Source organism: Solea solea, chromosome 3 (assembly GCF_958295425.1).
Source record: "Solea solea chromosome 3, fSolSol10.1, whole genome shotgun sequence".
Classification (NCBI taxonomy): Eukaryota; Metazoa; Chordata; class Actinopteri; order Pleuronectiformes; family Soleidae; genus Solea; species Solea solea.
Genome location: NC_081136.1, coordinates 30,382,221 through 30,407,452, shown reverse-complemented (window position 1 = coordinate 30,407,452; position 25,232 = coordinate 30,382,221). Strand labels below are relative to the sequence as shown.

At 40.6% G+C, this 25,232-nt stretch overlaps 3 protein-coding genes and 1 long non-coding RNA gene across 4 annotated transcripts; 1 reads left to right on the top strand and 3 right to left on the bottom strand.

Moving 5' to 3' along the window:
• Nucleotides 1–27: 27 nt before the first annotated feature.
• Nucleotides 28–4,988, bottom strand: LOC131457233 (tetraspanin-8-like). The gene is made up of 9 exons (XM_058626149.1): nucleotides 4,726–4,988; nucleotides 2,830–2,895; nucleotides 2,597–2,713; nucleotides 2,445–2,519; nucleotides 1,916–2,011; nucleotides 1,665–1,760; nucleotides 1,526–1,573; nucleotides 1,173–1,256; nucleotides 28–569 (listed from the first exon to the last, which is right to left on the bottom strand). Exons 1-9 carry the CDS (start codon nucleotides 4,783–4,785, stop codon nucleotides 486–488), a joined length of 726 nt encoding a protein of 241 aa, XP_058482132.1. The 5' UTR covers nucleotides 4,786–4,988; the 3' UTR covers nucleotides 28–485.
• Nucleotides 4,989–7,233: 2,245 nt separating this feature from the next.
• LOC131457086 (tetraspanin-8-like) lies at nucleotides 7,234–10,370 on the bottom strand. Its single transcript, XM_058625884.1, has 7 exons — nucleotides 10,270–10,370; nucleotides 10,119–10,193; nucleotides 9,890–9,982; nucleotides 9,662–9,757; nucleotides 9,524–9,571; nucleotides 8,384–8,467; nucleotides 7,234–8,082 (listed from the first exon to the last, which is right to left on the bottom strand). Exons 2-7 carry the CDS (start codon nucleotides 10,179–10,181, stop codon nucleotides 7,990–7,992), a joined length of 477 nt encoding a protein of 158 aa, XP_058481867.1. The 5' UTR covers nucleotides 10,182–10,193; nucleotides 10,270–10,370; the 3' UTR covers nucleotides 7,234–7,989.
• A 5,251-nt stretch (nucleotides 10,371–15,621) lies between these two features.
• Nucleotides 15,622–17,049, bottom strand: LOC131457277 (uncharacterized). Its single transcript, XR_009239998.1, has 3 exons — nucleotides 16,957–17,049; nucleotides 16,120–16,182; nucleotides 15,622–15,814 (listed from the first exon to the last, which is right to left on the bottom strand). It is a non-coding gene; the product is annotated as an uncharacterized LOC131457277 (long non-coding RNA).
• Nucleotides 17,050–17,993: 944 nt separating this feature from the next.
• Nucleotides 17,994–24,803, top strand: pus7l (pseudouridine synthase 7 like). Its single transcript, XM_058623505.1, has 10 exons — nucleotides 17,994–18,076; nucleotides 18,925–19,762; nucleotides 20,369–20,528; nucleotides 20,616–20,838; nucleotides 21,419–21,517; nucleotides 21,622–21,703; nucleotides 21,850–22,015; nucleotides 22,709–22,835; nucleotides 23,779–23,832; nucleotides 24,180–24,803. Exons 2-10 carry the CDS (start codon nucleotides 18,958–18,960, stop codon nucleotides 24,513–24,515), a joined length of 2,052 nt encoding a protein of 683 aa, XP_058479488.1. The 5' UTR covers nucleotides 17,994–18,076; nucleotides 18,925–18,957; the 3' UTR covers nucleotides 24,516–24,803.
• The last annotated feature ends 429 nt before the right edge of the window (nucleotides 24,804–25,232 follow it).

Here is a 25,232-nt window from a genome sequence, read left to right as displayed (position 1 = left end):
AGAGCATTCAAAACTTGACGCTTGACGGCCAGTATGGACACTTTATTTGAATATTTTTTTTTTTCCACCATTGTACAATAAGTGCATCAATTACATTTCTTTCTTATTTTTTAGTTAGTTCGTTAGTTAGCCAGTTACCTCGCTAGACATAGGATAATCACATATGTTAGTCACTTTTTAATTCACTGATTAAAATGACACTGAAATGTTGGAATAAAACCATGCGGACCATAAAAATACTGCATTATTGACGATCTACAAATATAAAACAAAATAAAACTTCATATGTGTGTGACGTGAAAAACAGAAGCTATAAACACACAGTGTACAGTACAAGGCGACAGTCTCAAGATATCACCAGCTTTTAGCAGTGTATATAGGTTTTAGATATGCAGTGCAGTAAATGCTGTTAAAGCTAGTCCATATAGAAGAGAGAGAGATTTTCCAGGTTCTGCAGCAACAGTGTTACCGTTACTTCAGTTTTTTCATGAACGGTAGACCACCCCTGGAGAATGTTCCTTCTCGAAGAACTTGCACAAGACGACAATGGACAACACCACCGACAGAATCTAAAAGGACAGCGAAACACACACGAGTCTGTACTCTGTGCCACAGATTTTAATCACAGAGAGCTGCAATTTCAGAACGAGACAGAAGGGGGCAGAAAAGGCAAAGCAAGCAAAGTGATGGGTTTGCGCCGCACTCTTCTTCTCATTGTCGAGAGGACAATGCACTTTCGATTCACCGCCTGAGAAGCAAATCCTAGCATTTCTTATGCAGTGTGTCAGTGAGGAGATATTTTGATCGGCTCGTTTGCAGCGATTAGGAGGTTTTTAACCATGAAAACAAGTTAATATATGTAAGTAGACCTCCATAACTAACATATATGTGTGATACAAGCATTCTATGTCGCCTTTAAAACACTCAATGTCAACATGGTTATAAATGCCCTAATTTGTATGCAAAATGTTCAATAAAAATTTGAGTGATTAAAAAAAAACACTCAATGTCACTGTTGTACATACTTTGAGGTACGAGTCTGCCTGAAAACTATAAAAGTTGAAGGGAACATACGGTGACGTACGCCGGGCAAATATTAGCATTCAAGCAGTTCAAGCTAAACAATAGGAGTACACGTGAGCCATGCAATCCTACAGAGCAACGGTACATACCCAGAGCATTGAGAGGGCAATCGTCACTCCAAGCGTGACGTTGGCATAATGCATATCTTCTTCCAGCAAGTACGGAAGACACGGCTGCGAGAGAAAAGCAGTCATCAATCCAACATTTAACTGTCACGCTTGTCACTCAAGTCAGACTTTGACACGGGTGCGTTGGTTGCATTAGCTGACTACACTCGCCAGTCACTTCATTATCTGCGCCTGTCTTCCATTTGCCTTACGGTTCTGCTGCTGACCTCGTAACAAGCCGGGCGTCTGTCACGACCTCTGGTGAGTATTCACTGAATGCAGACCAACATAATCTTTGATTAAAGTTTACACCAACGCCGGAATGTTGCCATTACCTTTTCATAAACCATAAAGACCTTGTTGTCTGGTGTTTGGAGTTCCACCTATAATGCACAGGGGGGGGGATCTTTATTTGGAACAGGTGATGCTGCAACAACATTACACCTGTAGACGAGTGTAGACCGTGTCACTCACACATGGATTAGTCACTGGATGGCCAGTGCATTCACAAGATGATGGGATTTCGTCGCCCCAGTCCATGTAGCCATGAGCTAATCCGCAGCACTGAAACTGTGACGTAGGAGAAAAATACAGTCACAGTAGAGAAGCCTTTTTCTTTTTCTTTTTATCACCGTGATTGTGAAAATTTGTGACATAGATTGATCTCTCACATGTCAGTTAGGGACACATGCATTTGTGTTATTACATGTTTTTTTTGTACCTACTTGTGCCTGTTGCTCTGAAAATTGTTCTTGAAATTCCTTACTGGTTTCAGACAGTGGACCAAGATCCTGGTAATCCTTTCTGAATTCGTTAGCCATCTGAACAGAAAGCCAAGAAAAAAAAAGATTAGAAACTAATTTTTTTTTGGTTTTTTTTTTTAAACAAATTTTGTGATTGTGATTAATAAAAGTATTTATTCAATGATCTACTGTTTCATTCAAATGTTCCCATTACTTTGTTAAAACATATATAGAGGCGATAAGAATGTGCAGTTTTTTCACCAACTACATAGACGAAAAAAAAGCATTTTGTAAAGCCTGAAAATGGGATGTCCAAATAAGGACGTGTGTGTTATTCCCCGTGCCAATTTACCAAGGAATAATTTGCTCATCTTTTTCTGGGAAAGCAGAGTTTTTTGTGGAATCATTCAGCACAATTTATGGAAAACTCCACCATTATAACTGAGCTAAACGTCAGATTGTTCCTGTAAAAAAAAAAAAGACACCTTTGTAATAGTTTGTGTAATAATACCTCAGACTTACTACCCAATGCGACGATTGAAACGAGGAACAAAATCAGGCTCATCAGGATCATTCCAGCTGTGAACTGAGACACAAAGAGGCATTAGCAAGCGAACCCTGCGAAAGGCATTTGAACGACGTCACTCACTTAAAATTACCCACCACTATTACAGCCCATTTCTTCTTTTTGCAGACACCAACCAAACCAAAGACGACCAAGACCAGCGGTATGACGAGGACGACATACACGTAATGTATGTCTTTAAGCTGTGAAGCAAGCTGAAGGAGAGGTCATGTGAGGCTTTGTAAACACTGACAAATACCGGCGCTAAATGAGCATGATCGTGACTGTGCGTGGGAATTGTATTAACGTAGGAACAGCTGGTAGATGTTACCTCTGGACTATTGACGAAGAGTCCATGAACAATCAGGACACATGCGAGCAGTAAGACATTGACGATCTGCAAAAAAAAACAGCAACATCCATGACTTTTCCAGGGAAACACAGAGCAATTTGACATGATTGATCTGAAATGGGGCTCAATAATGGGGTGTGTCTCCACCGGCTCGCCTCGGTGTGGTTACATTGTGTTTCCACTCATAGGACTTCAGGCACAAGAGTCAAGCTGAACAATGCCGATACTGCATATCAGTTAAAAAGACTTAACAATCCTAAAAATGTGTGTTAATCTCGAGGGCGATGACTCATAATCTGCAGAATGAATTCCTCGCATGCAGCGGAGTGTATTTTTGCTAGTGGAGAAGCTTGAGTCTATAGTCTTTAAATAAGACTATTTAGTATGCAGTTAAAGTCTCTGCCCACAATGGTGATGACGCCAGTTGTAAAGTTAGAACCGTGCGCAGGAGGACAGCAATAACTGTACATTGTAAGACACACTTACCAACAACAGATCAGGGACTTTTATCTTTAATACAGTATATATATATATACATACATACATATCTATATGTATATATATATACATATCTATATATGTATATATATATCTATATATATATATAGATATATATATAGAGATATGTACATATATATAATTTAATCTAATATACCCATTCCTCTACTTCTTGAGGTAAATGAAGAAAAATAAGACACTTAATGGGATGTTCTTCATCATCCAAGTATTATTTAAGCTGATTTAAATGTCTACTACACACAGATGCTGGTGCACATGCTTAAATGTACAGTATATTGGACTTAAAAGACACTTCGCTCATAAATGTATGAAGTTCAGGGGCCTCCGCTTGAGGGAATTGTCTTTATTGGGGGCCTTTTGGGATTTTCAATGATTTCCCCCCTGATCTAAAATCAGGTAAAGCTCAAGCTCAATTCAAGATCAAGTGGATCAATCTATTTGGGGACAGTGGAAGGCGTGGCCACATTCTGACTGCAGCTGCTTTACCCATATAAAGAATGTAGTATTTGACCCACCCACCAAGCGAGTGAACACAACCTCCACTGTTCCATAATACTAGTGAAGTCCAGCCCTTTTGGCCCTTTTGGCTCGGCTCTTCTTACAGCTCCCTAAACGGTTATTAACTGAGGCATGCCCTCACTGAACATTTTATTGGCACATACTTCTACCATAAAATCAATATAAATAAAAGAGGATGAACTGAACAACTGAACACAGAACCCGCACCAGGTTTTTTTATTATTGTATTTTGATTTTCATTTCAGTTAGAGCTGAAACAATTAATCGATGAATCAATTAATAATCGATTACTAAATTAATAGACAACTATTTTGATAATCGATTAATCGGTTTGAAGCCTTTTTTCATGATTAAAACAAGATTTCCGTTTGTTTAAGCTTCTTAAGGTTTTCTTATATTTTATGGACCAAACGATTAATCGAGAAAATAATCGACAGATTAATCGATTATGATTAATCTTTTAAAATAATGGCATCAGGCATGCTTTGGGCGTGTCTTTGTGGTGATATGCGGTAACTGCATAACACCACTGGGCTATAAAACCACAGTGTGGTAATAGCTCGATCTAATGTTAGCGCCGGTGCAGAAAGATGTGTGGCAGATGTCGGTTACACGACATCTGCGCAGAGCAGACACCCACACTCCAGGGGTTTATTCGTCCCGCGACTGGAAATTATACATAAAACAAAAACACACGAAAGTGAAGTTAGTTAACACGTGTTTACAGCACACGTGCAAACCAACAACTAGGCTGGTTTGTTGGTTTGCAATTCAAAACCCTTTTGACGACGTCGTCCGAAAGACGAAGAGAAAAAAACAAAACCAAGAAAAACTTACCATAATCACACTTGCCACGGCAATGAAACTCCGTTTCAAACAGATGTGCACTTTCCCCATTTTATGTTCCTGATTGAGTATACCTACGAATATTCGATCTGCAATAAAATAACTGTAAGATAGAGGGACAGTTATCTCGTAGTGTTCAAAAATAGACGTGGAAGGGAGGAGTCCTTGGGCGATGAGGTAGGTGGGTTTTATCCCGCCCTCCCTTCAGCTACTGCTGCGGTCAAGCTGCCGAGTATGACCACACTCGTTTCTCTGTTGTCAAACTATCTGACGCCGAATTCTGACGCACTCCTTACAATGGCTTTTCAGGCTGAGTTGTGAGGACGTCGACATCCGGTTTTCAAAATAAAAAAGACCGGGTGTGTCCCCGAGTGCACGTTTGAAAGCACATATCCTTTATTTGGAAAACACTGAAACGTTTCGAGACCTTATAATTGGACTTTGAACAACTGTATAAAGAGGGTTCTCTATGAGACTGACTTAAAGAGGTTGTGTTCAGGACATCTATGACCAGGGGCGTCACTAGGTTTTAAGGACAGGGGGGGCTTAGCCCCCAGGAGATGCACAGAATGTGAGCGAACGTTTAATTTCACAAACAGCTAACAAAAACTGAGAAATGGCACGTTTTGGACAGATTTAACAGAGATACTTTACTGTGCAAATGTTTTAGGCCACCATTACATTTTTAACACAGTACAACAACAAACACAGGAAGTACTGTATGTTTACAGCATTAACAACAACAACAAAAAGAAAAAAATCCACATAGTTACAGTGCCGTATTTAACCAATGCTTCTTATTCATTAAGAGCCCACATGTATTAGCCAAAACTGTATGCAAAAAAAAGAGCACTGTGTTCTCAGAAAGTACACCATTTTAAAATAACATGGCTACAATTGGCAGCTACTTGGTGGGTGGAAGCATCAAAGAATGTCGTCTGTTTTTAAGGGTGGCAAAGGCGTCTATCACTCTATTGTGATTTAGGTGCTGAAGCTCCTCTTTTTCAATTGACATGACTGCAAGACTGTGAATGCCATGACTTTCACTCACAACACAATAATTGTTTACTCCCAAATATTTTGAAGTCACACAGAATATATTTTGGGCACATATGTGACTAAAATGGTTGTAATTTTAAGCCCTGAAAAAATATAACTTAATTACATAAATTACAGTTATATTAAGGTACTCTTGAAAATATTTGGGCCAGGCTAATTTGGCTTATACATCACTCTCTTGTAGGGATGCACGATATATCGTCATTAATATTGGTATCGGCCGATGTTCGTCATTTTTTAACATATCGGCATCGGTCCAATGAGTAAAACTGCGCCGATTTTAACAACCGATGTTAATACCCGTCTATTTGCTGTTTGTGTATGTGTGTCGGGAAGGGGAGGCCATGCTGCATTTCTTTGAACATGTTACAGTGACGCAAGTGCAGCACAAGGTGTGTGTGTGTGTGTGTGTGTGTTGAGGAGAGATAATGTCAGCGGTGTGGGCGTTTTTTCAGGGTGTCGATAGAAGATACGCGAAAAGCATTATGCAACACTTGCAAAGTTGAGATAGGCCTGCAGTCATAGGCCTAATGACGCCACTGACTCTCCTAAATAAAAGCTCAAGTTAAATAAGTCTTGTATGGTGCACTTGGACTGAAATGTTTCATATTTCATATTCATATTGAGTTCCATAAAATTCCAGGACTGTCTGCATCACAAATGACTCTATCCTGTGAAATCCTTTAGACTCACCTTTCCAGTAGAGGTTTCTCCCCTCTCACTCTCTCTGCTCCTCTGCCCTGACTCCTTCAGGTCAATAGGGGTGGTGGAGTGATGATTATTATTACTACCGTATTATCATTATTATTATTATTATCCACATAATCATACGTGAATGAGCTGTTTCACGGTGTGCATCTGATGCTGGAGCTGATGCTCCAGAAGGAAGTCACCCCAAAGATAATATGAAGAGTGCACACCTAACTCTATAAACAACCAGGACCTTCACATTGCATTTCGGACTAACTAGCTAGCTTCTGTAAGTAGCAGAGTTCTTTTGGAGCTGAAATGTAACTTTTGACCGCAAACAATAAAGGTAAGACGTGCACAGAGATATACAGCACGCATCTCATGCTGCCTCCTGTACAGGGGGCTCTCGGCTACAGAGTGTGTAAGCCAGGTTTTTATTTGTCAAACAGGGAGCATTTGGCAATTACGTGGGACTTTCTGCTGTTAGCTGGGGGGCTGCAGCTAACTTATTGTTACTATCAGCAGTGATACTTACTCTCTTGAAAAAATGTCGTATATCCATTCTTGTTCACGTTCTTCTCCTAATGCTGCTCTAGTCGGTTCTGTGTGCTCCGCTCCCGGTACGCTTTAGCCCCCCTAAAATAGGCCTAATGACGCCACTGTCTATGACTACTAGCATACTGTGCATCAGACAGTTTTACTGTATGTCTTTAGAGAAATGTCAAGTTAAAAGTCCCGCACATTGGCACTTTTTCATCGAAAACACTTTAATTAAAACAAAAAATTCCATACGTTCAGGTAAAGATTGCTAAAGTTGTGTTCAGGACATCTACAGTAGCCTATGACTACTAGCCATGCTACTAGCATACTAGAAATGAGTTTTATGGAAATTTCAAGTTAAAAGTCCCATATTGGCACTTTTTAATTGAAATAATTCTCAAGTTTGAGATGTAAATCAGTTCAGGAAAAGACCGAAAGTTGTGTTCAGGACATCTATGTATGACAACTAGCATACTGTGAATCAGACTTTTACTGTACATCTTTAGAGGAAATTTCAAGTGAAAAATCCCACACATTGGCACTTTTTAATCGAAAACATTTTCAAATTTGATATGTCATTAAAACAAACATTTCCAAACGTACTTTACAGTTTTAGAGAAATGTCAAGTGAAAAGTCCCATACATACAGGACTTCTTGTCTTAATGTCCTGAAACAGCACATTAAAAGTTTTAATGAGGTGTGGAATAGAAAAGGCACTGATAAATTGCAAAGCTGTGTTGTGTTTGTATACACATACACTGTACATACAATACTATGCAAAAGTCTCAGGGCACCACCAGCTTTGTGTTACTGTATAGATAGGCTTTAGACATGAAAAATAAAAAAATGCACTGATACATTTGAGTGCAAAAGCCACAATATATACAGTGGAAGAGAGAGAAAAAAAAATACATAGCAGTGCAGCCAAAAAAGGAAAGGAAAGAAATTTTAAAAAGAAAGTTACTTCAGTTTTCTCCTGTGTGGTAGACCACTGCTGGAGCATCTTCCTTCTGGCACAACTTACACAAGATGACGATACTCAACACCACAGACAGCATCTGAAGGACAGCGAAACACACGTGATTCTTCACTTTGAGTTCATCATCGATTTACTTTTTTTGTTTAGAAGACAATTCACTTGACTGACGTGAGAGTATCAATCTGTATCCTTTTTTACATTTGCATTTTGGAAGTTGGACTCCATAAACTAAATATAAAAGTTGAAAGGAACATACAGTTACATATACTGGGCAAACATGTCATTCATGTCACTATAATGTCAGCGTTTCTGAAGTCAAGTGGTTCAGGCAGGTAGTTGGGTACATGAGCCATGCAATCCTACAGAGCAACAGTACATACCCAGAGTAACACGAATGCCATCGCTATCCCTCCAAATACAGTGACGAACCATTCATAGTCTTCCATCAAGTATGGAAGACATGGCTGCAAGAGAAAAGCAGTTTCCAATCTTACTTTGAATTGTCAAGTTTGACATTCAGTCAGACTTTGACACTAATTTGGCTGCATTGACTGTCTATACTCACTGGTCACTTTATCATGCACACAGGTCAGGACACCTATTAAAATGACCCTCAGTGTAGTTATTTGCTTCTGTCGTCCATTTGACTTAAGTTTTGATGTGAAGTTCTGCTGCTTACCATGTAACAACCTGGATTTCTGTCATGACCTCTGGAATCTACAAAGTGTTTTCCTTTCTTGTACAATTCTCTGTGGACCCTCAGGATGATTGTGCATGAAAGTCCTGGTAGATCTGCCGCCAAATTCACTTAAAACTGTAGCACGTCCGTTTAAAATATCAACAATCGTCTTAAATCATCATAGAGCTGTTTAAGCTCCACACAACTCTTTCTGAGTTTCTCCATTTAGCAGCAGCAGCAACATTGCATGAGTAAATGAGACAGGTGCGGGTTTGAATATGACTGACAACACAAAGCATGGCTCACTAAAGGTTTCAGAATTAGGTTGAATTAATTGCATTATAAATCAGTCAAACACAGTATAAGAATGTGCAATATAGAGTGTCTTATATCCTTTTTTTCAGCACAACCCAGGCAATTTTTAAACACAACTGAGCAAAAAGTACTAAAAAATTTTAAAGTTGGATTGACTTTGTGAAATTTTCACTAAGCTGAAAAAACGGTCTATTTTGTGACTTCTGCACAATTATCACTACATTATATCGCTAATAAAATAATCATCATAACATTGATTCAATAACACAAAAGACGAAAAAAACACACATTTTTAAGGCCTGAATATGTTACCTATGAACAACCCCCCAGGATGTCCATATAAGGAGTTGTGTAGGGTTAAGCTGTGTACCAAATAAAGTGATAAAGTGGCTTGTTGGTATACACCCACACACACACACACACACACACACACATATATGTATATCCCTGAATGCAGACAACCATTTTCTTCGATTAGGCAAAGATTAACACAGTTCATGCAGCAACACTGTGATGCTATCATTACCTTTTCATAAACCATTCTGACGCTGTTGGATTTGGTGTTGAGCTCCACCTATAAGACACAGGGGAATCTTTAGCTGGAACAGGTGATGCTACAACAACAACATTACATGCATGGGCAAGTGTAAACAGTGCAGCTCACACATGGATTACTAGTTGCGCTGCCAGTGCATTCGCAAGTGTCTGGGATGTCGTGGCCCCAGTCCATGTAGCCCTGAGCTAATCCACAGCATTGAAACTGTGATGTAGGAGAAAAACACAATTGATAAAGAAGCAATTTATCTCTATGTATTTCTGAAATACATTAATTTCTCACGTCAGTTCAGGACAAATGCATTTGTGTTATTAGACGTAGCCCATTTTTACCTACTTTTTTCTGTTGTTCTAATAAATTTTGTTGAAATTCCCGACTTTCAGACAGTGGTCCAACGTCCCTGTATTGATTCCCAAACTCTTCAATGAGCTGAACAACAAAACAAGTATTGTTCAAGAATCCCCACCAGACATGTTTTGGAATGATCAACACATACAGCAACTGTGGTGGGTATAATTATAAAGGCACATTGGGACAATAGAGTTTGTGATTAACTTTGTATTACCTGAGACTTACCAGCCAATACAAAGACTGCGGAAGGGAACAGAATCAGGCTCATCAGGATCATTCCAACTGTAAACTGAGACACAGAAAGGTATGAGCAACCAAATCCTGTGAAAGGCATTTCCTGTAGTCTCTAACTTAAAATGACCCACCACTATGAGAGCCCACTTCTTCTTTTTACAGACACCAAACACACCAAGGATGACCAAAACCAGAGGTGTGATGGTGAATCCAAACAGTGCACCTATGTGTTCAATCTGTGAAGAAAATTGTAGGAGATGTCCCGTTAGGCTTTGAAACACTTGAAATACTGGTGTGTACACACACTCTTAGCAAGTCCATGGTTCTGTCTGTATTTACTGCAGCATTAAGTGATTCAGTGTGACTTTTTTTTGTCAAAGCTGCAATTGGATCACTGGAAATACTGAGGTGGGTTTAAACACTTAATGTACAAAGAGGAGAAATCCTTACTGTGCTTTTTCCGAAGAAATAAAAATATTGTACAAAATTCTCTTTGTCTCTGTCGTAGCCAAGTGTTTGTTTTATTACAGTAGTAACAGATGTTACCTCTTTACCATCAGGGAGGTGTCCATTAGCAATCAGATCTCCAAACATTATGGCATTGAGGATCTGCAAAAACCAACAATACCACAACATTAATGACTTTCAGGAAAACAAACAGCAATTTAACACGATTGATCTACAATTAGGGACCACGAGGGCCAATTTTACCTTGGCTATCAACAGGATGATTGAGTATGCAGTTAAAGTGCCTGCCCACAATGGCAATATCTGACCACACCAGCTGTAAAGTCAGAGTGTGCATGAGCGCAGTACACACGGGTGTCATCAGATCGGGTATAGATAATCAGAGTTCAAAACTGTGTCATTAAAAATTCAAAATATTACATTTTAGGTGGTGCTAAAAATCTGTTATTTACAGTGAATAATACTGTAAATGAACAAATCCTGCACTTTACCTCTTTAGGTGCATTTTTGGTTTTTCATCATTCACTTAGATCAGGGGTCCGCAACCTGTGGCTCTTTGTAGCTTTGAAAAGAAAAATGTATTTTCATTTTTTTTCTGTCCAAGTGAACGCCTCTTATTTAGAGATCAAGGCTGTGTTTGTAAAGTGTTAGTAGTAACACGCCGTGCGTCACATTCAATGTCTACATCAAATGCAATATTAAAAAGCATTGACAAAGTTGTGTGTGAAATACCCATTACATTACATGTCATTAAGCAGACACTTCTATCCAAAGTAACTTACAATGGAATCAAGTACAATTAGCTAGGGGTGGAATCGAACTTGCGACCACGATGTCTTGCATACACAAGGTAGGGTCTTAACCACTGAGCCACTCCACCCCCAACTTTGTCAAGTGTAAATGAAGAAGTACACATTTGGACAGCTTATAATTTACAGTACTAGAACAAACAAAGGTACAAAAAAACAAATCACATTTATTGTGCGTTTACAGTCAAGCTTAGTTGTTGAACATGTGTGTGTGCACATTTTCCTCCGTTTGCAACATCAGTAAAACATTATGACATTTAAGCAAGTGTTGTAGAAAAGACTTACCGCAATCACATTTATCACGCCAATGAAACTCCGTTTCAAACAGATGTGCACTTTCCCCATCTTCTTTTCTTGAATGCAGAGTTAGTGGATGTAGGATTATTAAATCTGCTATAAAATCACTCCAACTGCAAACCCATGGAGAGAAGGGGAGGTTATGTCTGAGTGGTGGAGGGGAGGAGCCCAAACAAGGATGGGTGGGTTGTGTCTCCCACCCCCTCCCTTCCCTTCATCTGTTGTTTCACTGTCCGTGTAAGTGCCCTGGGCGAGATTGGGATTCTGTTTAATTCATTTTAATTTGACAGGTCTGTACGGTGGCCTAGAAGTGCAAATCACCAACACAAATAGAAAAACACAACAACATTAACTGAAACACAATGACATTAACTGCAACGGAAACGGTGCTGTCAAACAATGATCATCACTGGGCCACATAGAGACTAGAGACTAGACTAGAGACCATTCACTCTCACTCTCAGCTGTGGGACTGGCCTGTTCCCCGCAATGTTGGTGAGTTGCGGAGCTTCCTGGGCCTGGCGTCCTACTACCGGCATTTCGTCAGGGATTCATCACCATCACCAGCCCCCTGCATCAGTTGACCCAGAAAGGACAGGCATTCTAGTGGGGTGAGGACTGTGCACATGCTTTCTCCCAGCTCTGGTTGGCGCTCATCGAGGTCCCTGTATTGCTTACCCCGACTCCCAGCGACCATTCATCGTAGCATGACCAAAGCAATGACATTGTGGGGGCTCCCATGGAATGTGGGGCTGTTGACATCTTGGGCCCCTTCCCAGTCACAGAACGGGGCAACTGCTACACCCTTGTAGCTATCGATTATTTGATCAAGTGGCCTGAAGCCTATACAGTCCCTGACCAGAGCTCTGTTACCACTGCGGAATGCCTGCTTTGGAGTTCCGGTGGAGCTGCACAGCAACCAAGGGCGGAACTTCGAGGCCTAGGTGTTCAACGAGGTCTGCCAACGGCTGGGCATGAAGAAAACCCGGACAACACCCCCACAATATCTTTGTATAGTAATTTCACTGTGTTTAATAAAATTAAAATGAACTCCCCATGTTCATGTACTAGTGTTCATTAAATTATTACAATATTTAATTCATTGTGTTATTTATTTAAGCCATTTTACTCATTAACCCATCTTCCACTCGTCTCACTAAATTACATTTTTAGACATATCTCCAGTCATGAAGGTTTTCTCTGAAGCATTAAGAACTTTATTAAAGACTTTGTTGTGACTGAGATAGACATTAGTGGACAGCAGGTGAACAAAGCAATGACAGCAGCAGTTCTAGCACATACCCCAGCTAGTGCCTCTACATATAAAATGAATGAGACCACCGCTAAATGTAGACAGAACAACAACTTCTCTGTCTCAAACAGTGTGTATGTCACTGCTGATTGTGTTGCCCTGTCGAGTCCAGACAGGTTTGATTTGGGGCGTGATTTTAGGCCAGGAAAAAAGAAACAAGTATATACAGGTTTTGACTTATTTATTTATTAATTTATTAATCACATGAAAAAGTAGGAATTAAAAAAAAAAACAGACCATAAAAATGTTGCATTGCATACTGTATGTATTTGTGTGGCACTGGCACCTATGATCTTGAAATATAAAACAACAAATTAAAAGTTTTCATGAGGTGTGGAATAGAAAAGGCACTGATAAATTGCAAAAAAAACTGTGTTGTGTTTGTATATATACACATACACCGTACATACAATACTATGCAAAAGTGTCAGGGCAGCTTTGTGTTGTATATACTGTATATATAGGCTTTAGACATGACAAATAGAAAATGCACTGATACATTTGAGTGCAAAAGCCACAGTACATACAGTAGAAGAGAGGGAGAGAAAGAGACATTTTGCAGTGCAGCCAAAAAAGGAAAGTAAAGAAATGAAAAGTTAGTTTTCTTCTGCATGGTAGACCACTGCTGGAGCATCTTCCTTCTGGCACAACTTAGACAAGATGACGATACTCAACACCACAGACAGCACCTGAAGGACAGCGAAACACACGTGATTCTTGACCGACGTGGGAGTATCTATCTGTATCCTTTTTTACATTTGTATTTTGGAAGTTGGGCTCAATAAACTAAATACAAAAGTTGAAGGGAACATACAGTTACATATACTGGGCAAACATGTCATTCATGTCACTATAATGTCAGCGTTTCTAAAGTCAAGCGGTTCAAACCTAATTTTGACGACACAGGGAGGCAGGTAGTTGGGTACATGAGCCATGCAATCCTACAGAGCAACAGTACATACCCAGAGTAACGAGAGTGCCGTCATCATCGCTGCAATTCCATATGATGTCTCTTCCTTCGCTTCTTCCATCAAGTATGGAAGACATGGCTGCAAGAGAGAAGCAGTTTCCAATCTTACTTTGTATTGTCATGTTTGACATTCAGTCAGACTTTGACACTACTTTGGCTGCATTGAGTGTCTATACTCACCGGTCACTTTATCATGCACACAGGTCAGGACACCTATTAAAATGACCCTCAGTGTAGTTATTTGCTTCTGTCGTCCATTTGCCTTAAGTGTCGATGTGAAGTTCTGCTGCTTACCATGTAACAACGTGGGTTTCTGTCATGACCTCTGGAATCTACAAAGTGTTTTCCTTTCTTGTACAATTCTCTGTGGACCCTCAGGATGATTGTGCATGAAAGTCCTGGTAGATCTGCCGCCAAAGTCACTTAAAACTGTAGCACGTCCGTTTAAAGTATCAACAGTCGTCTTAAATCATCATAGCGCCGATTAAGCTCCACACAACTCTTTCTGAGTTTCTCCGTTTAGCAGCAGCAATGCAGACCATCATTTTCTTCGATTAGGCAAAGATTAACACAGTTCATGCAGCAACACTGTAATGCTATCATTACCTTTTCATAAACCATTCTGACGCTGTTGTTGGTGTAGAGCTCCACCTATAAGACACAGGGGAATCTTTAGCTGGAACAGGTGATGCTACAACAACAACAACAACATTACATCCATGGGCAAGTGTAAACAGTGCAGCTCACACATGGATTACTAGTTGCGCTGCCAGTGCAGTTGCAAGAGTCTGGGATGTCGTGGCCCCAGTCCATGTAGCCCTGAGCTAATCCACAGCATTGAAACTGCGACGTAGGAGAAAAACACAATTGATAAAGAAGCAATTTATCTCAATGTATTTCTTAAATACATTGATTTCTCACATGTCAGTTCGGGACAAATGTATTTGTGTTATTAGACGTAGCCCATTTTTACCTACTTTTATCTGTAGAGCTGAAAATGCTTGTTGAATATCCTGGCTAGTTTCAGACAGTGGTCCAATGTCCAGGTATTGATTCCCAGGCTGTTCAGCCTTCTGAACAACAAAACAAGTATTGTTCAAGAATCCCCACCAGACATGTTTTGGAATGATTAACATTGTTTCATTCAAGTTATTTATAACCTACATTTGAAAAGATGTTTATGTGCTTGAGACAAATCTTGACCATTAGTGTCACTAATAAGTGTCGGTAGATTAAAGGGTAATTATTAAAAAAAACTTAAGTGGAGAAGGAAAGAGTGGGAGTTTAACGAGGTGCTTCAAATGTTTGTGTATTAGAAGCTAACTCGCTTATGTACAAACAGCTAGACGTAAGTCTCCATGAGAAATCAACCGCCAGTTGTTTGAAAATGTCAGGAATTTTAAATGTGTCACTATTATACCTGCGAGAGGCGGAGCTAATAGTCAGCTTGTCTTTGTTCCTGTTACAAATTCGTGTGGTTTGTGGTTTTAATGACGAAAACTGTGGTGGGTATAATTATAAAGGCACATCGGGACAGTGGAGTTTGAGGTTAACGTTGTAATACCTTAGAAATAAAAGCCAATACACTGGCTGTGAAAAGGAACATAATCAGGCTCGTCAGGATCATTCCAACTGTAAACTGAGACACAAAAAGATATGAGCAACCAAATTCTGTGAAAGGCATTTCCTGTAGTCACTAACTTAAAATGACCCACCACTACGAGAGCCCACTTCTTCTTTTTGTAGACACCAAACACACCAACGATGATCAAAACCAGATTTGTCATGGTCAAGTAAAACGGAATATGCATGAGTTCAATCTGTGAAGAAAATTGAAGGAGATGTCGTGTTAGGCTTTGTAAACACTTGAAATACTGGAGCTAAATGCTCGCTCTTAGCATGTCCATGTTTCTGTCTTTATTTCCTGCAGTGCGATTGTTTTCAGTCAAAACTGCAATCGGGTCACTGGAAATACTGAGGTGGGTTTAAACACTTAACGTGCAAAGAGGAGAAATCATTATTGTGCTTTATCTGACGAAATTAAAAAATTGTACAAAATTGTCTTCGTCTCTGTCGTAGCCAAGTGTTGGGTTTTATTAAAGTAATAACAGACAACAGATGTTACCTTTGTAGCATAAGAGAGGTGTCCATTAGCAATCAGAAGTCCCACCAGTATGACATCGAGGATCTGCAAAAACCAGCGATACCACAACATTAATGACTTTCAGGAAAACAACACGACTGATCTAAAATCAGGGATCACTAAATAGCCGACTCTTGCAAGATAGATGTATACCCTTCACGGAGAAGTCCAATATCACCTTGGCATGGTCACAAATCAAAACAGACAAAACTCTGCAGAAAACTCTGTGCAGAGAAAGCCCTGAGTAAAAACAAGTAATCACTTCTAGTGTGTTAACCATGAGGTGCAGAAGTGTATGCTTTATCTGCAGAACTGAAGAAGCCTCTTGGATAAGAGGTAAAATGTTGTCAAACTTCAGCAAGTCCAGTAGCCCACAGTCAACTATTGAAGAGGATCTGGATAACTGAGAGCCTTCACAGATTCTATCTGGTGTAGGAATTGTCCCCCGAACATCACCAAATCCTAATTCAAGCTCCAGATTAATTTTATTTGGGTGCGGAGGTGGCAAAAATGGCTTTTTCCATCCTAAAAGGTTGCAGACCCCTGTTATCATATTGCATTGCTATTCCATCCCCAATTGTGGAATGTTGAAGAATGCCAGTACTTACCTCCCATATACATGTTTGCATACAATTGAGTTAAGTACATTGTGTTTGCATGCAGCAAGACAAAAGGTGATGAGATGTAAAGTCTAGCGATGCCCCTGATAGGACACATGCAGTGTATAGTAGTAACTGTAACCTTGTAAGACACCCTTAACAATATCAACCACTTTATCTTTACAATGACATTTAAGCAAGGATTGTAAAAAAGACTTACCACAATCACAGTTGTCACGCCAATGAAACTCCGTTTCAAAGGGATGGACACTTCCCCCATCTTCTTTTCTTGATTGCAGAGTTAGTGGATGTAGGATTATTAAATCTGCTATAAAATCACTCCAACTGCAAACCCATGGAGCGAAGGAGAGGTTTTGTCTGAGTGGTGGCGGGGAGGAGCCCAAACAAAGATGGGTAGGCTGTGTCTTCCGCCCCCTCCCTTCCCTTCATCTGTTGTTTCACTCTCCCTGTGTGCCCTTTAAGTTTGACCAATCCCCAACACAGATAGGAAAACACAACGACATTAACTGCAGCGGAAAAGATAGGTACATGCTGTCAAACAAGGATCATCACTGATTGGCCTTTAACTGAAGGTAAAGCGCTGGTTTCAGGGAAATTAGTTTGACATTCACCTGATATTCGCGGTCCACCTCCAACAGCGGCTCACCGTCCGCTTTACCCGCCGTTCGTGGGGGTTTAGACACTTGTTACCCAGCGTTTCATCAATGTAAAACATATTTTTTCAATCAGAGACTAGTAAACCATCCATTTGTAGGGGTAGCAGCTTGAGCAGAGAAGCCGACTTACTAACAAGCGTATAACAAAACACTCAGCAGTTATAAAGCAAACTAAACTCCATCTGTTTGATTTATCTTCTTCTACAAGATGTTAAGTGATCTTGAGTGTTGAAAGACACTCACAAATACAATGTATTATTAGCTCGCTTGGAACTTTAAGGACAGGGAAAACTATCGCTTGGACAAAAGTTCAGTCAAAAACATTTCCCACCATGACCCTACCCGGGCTCTGGGGAACCTGCACCAGGTACTATCCCTAATCCGAGTCAAGTCGAGCCGAGCCAAACTAGAACTGTATAATGGTAAAGACCCAATACACTTCATACTCTAATGCAGACAGGCACGCTTGACTGACAGTGCTGGCAAAGGAGGCAGTGGACAAGGTCAAGATAGTGTTATAAAGAACTGTTACCCGACAAAAAAAAAGGTTCACTTTCCCTTTAAGAGCAGTCACGTGACAGTCACATGGTGCGGAAGTAGTCGGGATTGTTTCGGCGTGGTTGTGTTTACATCAACAGCTCCTGGTTTACTCACCACACACAGGTTCGTTGAATAAACACCTTTTATTCCTTCATGAGACACTTTTATTCCCGTTTTAAGACAAAAATGTGCTCTGCTGTCTTTGTTGCATTAGGCACAGCGCTCGCTGTCTCCAAATGTCGAGGTACAGGTATTTAGAACGGTTCAATCACTGCAAACAGACATAAATAAGCACTATTAAAAGCAACTGTCACATTTTAAATAATGCATATATTATCTTAAAAGTGTCTCCCAGCTCTGACTATATCTAAGAGCAGTTTAAATATTCTCTGCTGCCTACTATTGGTATGTCTGTAAATCTATACTTGCATCATATTTCCCATGTCTCTTTCGACACGTTTGTATCCTTTTGTTGCCTCAAGTGTGTGAATTGTGCTGTAATACTATAAACCTGCAACTAACAATTATTTTCACCATCGCTTAATCTTGCGATTCTGGGGACATATATAGTTAGAAAACTAGTTCAAATGGTCATGCAGTATCCTAAACCTCATACTCCCAAAAACATTCACTTTTCTGGTTTCTTTGTTATGAAACAGTACAGGAAAAAAACAATTATGAAGCTTCTTATGAGAACTTGTTATTAACATATTAATAACAGATGAATCCATTAAAAAATATATATGTTCTGGTTTTATTATGTTTTCCCTCTTATGTGTGTTTCTAGTATATCTTGTTGTATGCTAATGACTAGTCTTGTTTGCCTCCAGACAAATTTCCCCAATGAGGACAACAGACATCTCTCTGTCTAATATATTGTATCATCACCTGTTCTTGGATATGTAGCCTATTGCCCTACTTTAAACACATTTCTTTTTGTTTATCCAACCTTTCAACTCTGTCCTTTTCAGGTTTGAGTGGAGGATCTGCAAAGTTCGGATTAAATGACCATGAAGCAGGACATTGATGGCGTGAACATCCCTGTATGCTTCATCTCCAGTCATGAAGGTTTTCTCGGAAGCATTAAGAACTTTATCAAAGACTTTGTTGTGACTGAGATAGACATTAGTGGACAGCAGGTGAACAAAGAGGTGACGGCAGCAGCAGCACATACCCCAGCTTGTGCCTCCACATATAAAATGAACGAGACCACTGCTAAATGTAAACAGAATAACAATTTCTCTGTCTCAGACAGTGTGTACGTGTCTGCTGATTGTGGGGTAGATGTTGCCCTGCCGAGTCCAGGCAGTTTTGATTTGGGCGTGATTTTAGGCCAGTCAGTCAGTGATGAGCTTGAACAGTTTGTGTTGACCCTCAAAGATGAAAAACCAACCCAGCAAGAGTTATCGCTGGGATCCTTTGCTGACAAACACCACAGAGCCAACGTCCACCGGGCTGTCAGACACCGTTTTCCCTTCCTCATGACTGTCACCATTCAGCCTGAGATCAGGGTGAGGGAGGACCCGGACTACAGAGAGCTGTCCCAGCTGGTCACAGAGGACGAGGCGGAGGACTTCTTCAGGTTCATAGATGCCAAAGTGCGCGGCTCATCCTACACGTTCGGCCCTGATGACGATAAGGATCACAGGACAGCAGTCCACCACTTCTTGAGCCGCAGGTTCGGGAAACTAGTGGAGACAAAAAGCTTCAGCGATGAGGGGAGTACAGCGATTTCGGTGAGGCTGAGGGAGCGAGGGAGGCCGAAAAAGAGAAGTGCAGATGAGCGAAAGGAAGAAGACGTTTACACTGGTAGGGAGTAACCATGAAACTTAAGTTATTACTTTCTCAAATAAAAGTCAAGTGTGTAAATATGTAGGAGAATGCATTGGCAACATTTGAACGTACTACCATAAGTATGTTTATAATCATTATCTTATCATCATAAGCTTTTTATATGCACTTTAGGCAAGGGGGTTGCTGTTTGGAGACGTGATTCTACACCAAACCGAACCTACAGTACAATACATAAATCTGATGCATAAAGTAACAAAAGAGGGGAAAACCACTGAGAGTAGGAAAGAGGAAGAGCGGATAATGTTGTGCAATAGTGTTTCCAGTAAACGCATTAAATTTGTTAAAATTGTTGTTGTTCTCTGTGGTATCACAATTACGCGTCATTAATTATTAAACACAAGATCTTTAATTGATCAAATTGATCAGAGAGGCGAGGTGTTTAGCAAAGTACAAGGTTTTCGAGACAACTAACAAATATCAAGTATTAAACGTGTGTCCACTATCACCAAGTCATCCAGTCTGAAAAATCAAAATACTCGGAAGGCCCCCCAGTTAGCGCGCTTATCATTAAAACACTAACTCACTCATAGGGATATGTGTTTTTGTGATTTGTGTGTCCAGCGTTCACTCTGTGTAAGGAGAACCTTGAGACTCTGGAGGCCATCAGCTACATGGCAGCAGCTCTTGGCGTCTTACCATCAGATTTCACCTATGCTGGAATCAAGGATAAGAGAGCCATCACCTACCAGTCCATGGTGGTCAAGAAGGTCTCACCACTACGGTAGGGCTCCTCTGTTTTGTTTTGTTTTTATACATTTTACAGATTTGTTTGCTTTTACGGCCACACCATTTGTATTTATTTCATCAGGTTGAATGACAAGCGAGCAGAGTTTGAGAAGAGAGGGATGCACCTGTCTCAAGTCCGCTCCGTCAGCGAGCCTTTGAGGATAGGGCGACTGCAGGGGAACCACTTTGACCTGGTGGTCCGTGACCTACGGCCTCACACGGCCAGTAGTGACACACACTTCTCGGATGCAGACAGACACACTCGACTGGCAGCACTGATAAAGGAGGCTGTGGAGAATGTGAAGGTGTGATTATTATTCTATATTTTTTTTTTATTGCACTAAAATAAACCAAACGTTTACTCAGAACGGTTTGAATTAGGGCTGACGCGAGTATTTTTGACTGAAATTGCAGTATGAGAGGGAACGGTCATTTTTACATAATTATTCCCAATTATTTTCATTTGAATAACCTATTTAAAACGATTACTGTGTGATTTCTGTGTAGATTTGTGGGAAACAAAATTCAATTTGTTGATCACATTTCGACGAATTGTTCCGCCTTTGAATAATAGTATTATTTTTAAAAACACAATTACAAAGTGCCTTTACATAGGTTAGCATCAATGTAATACCTTCAAATACAAACGTTTGTGAGTTATATTGTAAGTTTACTTTCCTGTATGTCCCTCACACTTTGTCAACTGTTAATTGCCATATTATTACCATGATAAAACGTCTATTCTATTATCATCTTTTACCATCGTTTTTATTACCATATTGTTCCTGCTCTGTAAAGTGCTACCTAAACATACTCATGGGACAGAAACAGACCGACAACACAATGGCAAAGTTGAATAGACTGCAATACTTTTTGTCGTTGCAGGCCAGAGGTTTTGTCAACTACTATGGACCACAGAGGTTTGGGAGTGGACAGAGCGTTCAGTCCGACAGAGTGGGACTGGCTTTACTCAAAGAAGACATGGTGAGTGATCAGATCGCTGGCGACGTGAATCATGCATTCACCCTCTGTCATATGTCACTCTCACATCGTACACATCTTGTGTTGCTGTGGGTCACGTGTGTTAGGTGAGTGCGGTGCGCCTCTTCTTTACTCCGGGGGAAGGTGACGATCCTCAGAGTCACGCAAAGAGACACTTCCTCCAAACAGGTAAGCAGTTTGTTTTTTTAATCCAACATTTTACACACTGCAGCTATAACACTATAGAGTGTGACTATGAGTGTCAACAGTCGCACGCTTGGATGTTTTTAAAGCCTTTTTCCGTGCTGACCGTCCGTCCTGCTACTTTGTACCAGATAACGCCAAGGAGTCTCTGGCTCTGATGCCACTGTCAAAGGCCAGAGAGCGGCTGATGCTGCGAGCCTTGAACCGCTACGGAACAAGTGCCGACGGTTGCGCCCAGGCTTGGCTCAGCCTGCCCCACAGCATGAGAGTCTTCTACCCACACGCCTACTGTAGCAGGTCAGCTGAAATTCTTTATGTATTCACCCATTTAAACCAAGTGGCGGCTGGTTTTGACATCAGCTTGTCTCAAAATGGGGACATAACAAAGATCGAGACCATTACCTCATCTGGGAAATGTTGCTTTTGAGTTATAAGGCTCCTTTTCCAATAAAGTCTTTAAAAAATTGTTTAAAATGTACAAATATACTGTAAATACAGGACATGGACAATTAACATGACAAGAGCAAGAGGATGCGATAAAGTAAACGGAGACAACATGAAAAAACAAAAAAAAGTTTTTTCATTCCATTGACACTTCCTGTGGTTTGCCTCAGAAACGTCATGAGATGCGTTTGCTTCCTGTTTTTCTGCAGTTGTGGTCTGAACTTGATGAACTAAGAAAAAAAAAATAAAACAAATCAGAAAAACAATCACTACCTACAGTAAATAAGGATTTTGGTTCAACGCATTAAGCTGAAACTAGAACTGCAGCTAACGATTAATTTGGTGTATATTATTATATGTATATTATTATTATTATTATATACAATATATCACATACATTGAGATGTTTATTTGACTGATTGTATTAGTTCATGAATAAATGAACTCATCCCCGCCCTCGGTAAGTGCTCTATTTTCTCTCCTAAGCACATAACATTCAGGACGACTCTCAGCTCTTATCGTAACTGACGACTTTGTGGTTGGCAGGGTGTGGAACGAGGCGGCGGCTCACAGGTTGGCGACACTGGGCCACAGAGCCAGGGAGGGAGACCTGGTGTGGACGCAGGCGGGCCAGAGCAAAGCAGAGGACGGCGGAGACAGTTGCTGCGCTCAGGTAGTAACAGTAGGGCCTGGAAATAAACAACACTTTACACCACAATTCAGGAAATATGTCCTCATTTGATATCGCAGTTTGGTACATACGCAAGTTTGACTAGGATCTGAATGAATGAAGGTTTGTTGGGATCTAAAGTGAATGAAACTCTTATATTTGACTGCAAGATGGCGACTGGGCCAGCTCCAACTGAAACTTGCAAATTATACTGCAATGTGAAATGTAGATTTGCCAAAACAACAACAACAACTACTACTACGATGAATAATACAACCTCTATTGAGAAAAGTATCATTCAGGGATCCGTATTGAGGTCCAAATATAGATAATGTACTAAAAGTTTTATATCAGTTCCCCGCACAGAAAATGGAACAAAGGAAAAATACTGTAGATCTTGTCTTTAATAATCATTTACGTTAAAAAATGGAAGGTTTTCACAGCAGCGTATTGAATACACACTTGTACAATGTTGTGTCGAGAATTATAAAAACCCCAAATGCATAAAATAAAACTGACGTGGTATCTCTTGGAATTGCCTTGGCTATTTTTCTCATGATGTGAAAAGTAGGTCCCCTCATGAGAGAGAGGGAGAGATTGTATTCATGAGTGGGTGACGTTCTTGTAACAAGAGGATCATTCAGACAGTTTTATAATTCAGTGGAACAGAGGAATGACAGCAGCGCTGCAAACATGTGGCCTGATTTCTATCTGTAGTGTTTCATTGTGCGCTGGAGACATGATGTTGCTTTCAGTTCTGCCCGAGTGCTAGAATTCCATGAATATGAAAAAACATGTTTTGATATGAGGTGGTTATTGTGGTTCTAACACTCTCACTTTTCACAAACTTCACATTTGTTCATAGATTTACTTTAATGCATTTTAGCGGACCTGTGGGACGTAGGGATTGTATGCTTTCAAAGCTCATTCTATTCACCTTTTCCAGATCCATGTGGTGACGGACCAAGAGGAGCAAAGGGGAGTCTATGCACTTGAACAAGTATGTACTTTGTTTTTTAAACTGTGTTAGTTTGTCCGTCTGGAGCAGCAGAACTCAAGAAAAGAGATGGATTAAGATGACGCTTTGTTATGGGCGGGGATGTAGGTTATCGCTCAAGGGAGAACTGCTTTGTGTCTGTATCCGTATAATCAAGGAAATCTGAGGAGCCTCGGTGGGGGTTTGCACTCTGTGACGTCACACGTAGAAATTTGAGGCGCCACCTGCAACCAGGACATGAACATCATGCGTTTAGAGCAGTAACTCTCTCAGAAAGAGGAAAAAACCGAAAGCCTGCGGTCCATTTTTATCATGTATGTTCTGATTTGTGTCGCTCACTGCATCACCAGGTGTTGCTGCCGATGCCAGGAAACACGGTGAAGTATCCGGAAAACGCCTTGGGGACCTGGTACCAGGAGAGACTGGCCAGAGATGGGCTGGATAACTGTCGCTTCAGAGTGGGCAGCCTCAAACTCAACATACCTGGCTGCTATCGCCCCCTGCTGGCCAAGCCGCACAGCCTCAGCCACCAGCTCCAAGGGGCGGCTTGCAGGGAGGGCGGAGGAGGCGGAGAGGTCACGGGAGAAAGGAAGCAGGACTCGCTTGCTCTCACTTTAAACTTCGACCTGGACTCTTCTTGCTATGCTACCATCTGCCTCAGAGAGATCATGAAGTGCGACCTGTAGAGGTGGAGTCTTTGTTCCTGTCGTGTTTGTGTGTCCATGTGCGGGGAAAAAGAGGCAGCTTTTTGTATCATGCCAACGTGGGTTTTTTTGTAACTCCACTTGACCCTCATGTCTAACATGTATTGGTAGTCCTTTAGTTTGTTCTTGTACTGAGCAAAACATGGTAGCTACACATAATTAAGAAAAAGAAAAAAGTAAAAAAAAAAAATCACCAAAATGTTAATGAATCTAAATGTAAGAGCATGTTAAACAGTATTTGTGTTTTGTGCCTTGAATAAACAAGTGTAAATTAAACTTTGTGTGTTTTTAACTGTGTGTGATAAGTGGTTTCGTCACCACTTGTCGCCACTAGATGGCGACACAGGATTAGAAGTAGGATCGCACATGTTCCAAGGGTCACATCATTAATCTGGCGAGTAGGTTTCCACCATTTTCCTCTTAGTCATGCTGGAATGACATGAAGCTTGATGCTCCTGCATCATGTGACGTAAAAGTGAAAGAGTCTTTCAGCTTTTCCACATACTGCACTAAAACGGAGTCATCTAAGAATGTTTAATCATATTAATTAACAAGTCACATTAAGTCCGGGATATTTTTAACGTCCATTAGAATGAGCGGAGTGAAAAGTGACAGACTGTATGAATGTTTAGTCGGAGGTTTGGTTCTGACATGCAAGTCTGTCATGGACGCGCAGCCTGTGAACTACACTGTCTGCCA

Excerpts from the sequence above, each read along its gene's own strand:
- LOC131457233 (XM_058626149.1), bottom strand. The coding sequence starts at position 4,785 with ATGGGGAAAGTGCACATCTGTTTGAAACGGAGTTTCATTGCCGTGGCA. Across the intron at positions 1,761-1,915 it reads TTTCAGAGCAACAGGCACAA|TTTCAGTGCTGCGGATTAGC; the intron begins GTAGGTACAAAA and ends CCTACGTCACAG. Across the intron at positions 570-1,172 it reads TTGCCCTCTCAATGCTCTGG|ATTCTGTCGGTGGTGTTGTC; the intron begins GTATGTACCGTT and ends CTGTCCTTTTAG.
- pus7l (XM_058623505.1), top strand. The coding sequence starts at position 18,958 with ATGACCATGAAGCAGGACATTGATGGCGTGAACATCCCTGTATGCTTC. Across the intron at positions 20,839-21,418 it reads AGGCTGTGGAGAATGTGAAG|GCCAGAGGTTTTGTCAACTA; the intron begins GTGTGATTATTA and ends TTGTCGTTGCAG. Across the intron at positions 22,836-23,778 it reads GAGACAGTTGCTGCGCTCAG|ATCCATGTGGTGACGGACCA; the intron begins GTAGTAACAGTA and ends CACCTTTTCCAG.
- LOC131457086 (XM_058625884.1), bottom strand. The coding sequence starts at position 10,181 with ATGATCCTGATGAGCCTGATTCTGTTCCCTTCCGCAGTCTTTGTATTG. Across the intron at positions 9,758-9,889 it reads TATTAGAACAACAGAAAAAA|TTTCAATGCTGTGGATTAGC; the intron begins GTAGGTAAAAAT and ends CCTACATCACAG. Across the intron at positions 9,572-9,661 it reads GCGCAACTAGTAATCCATGT|GTGGAGCTCAACACCAAATC; the intron begins GTGAGCTGCACT and ends TGTGTCTTATAG.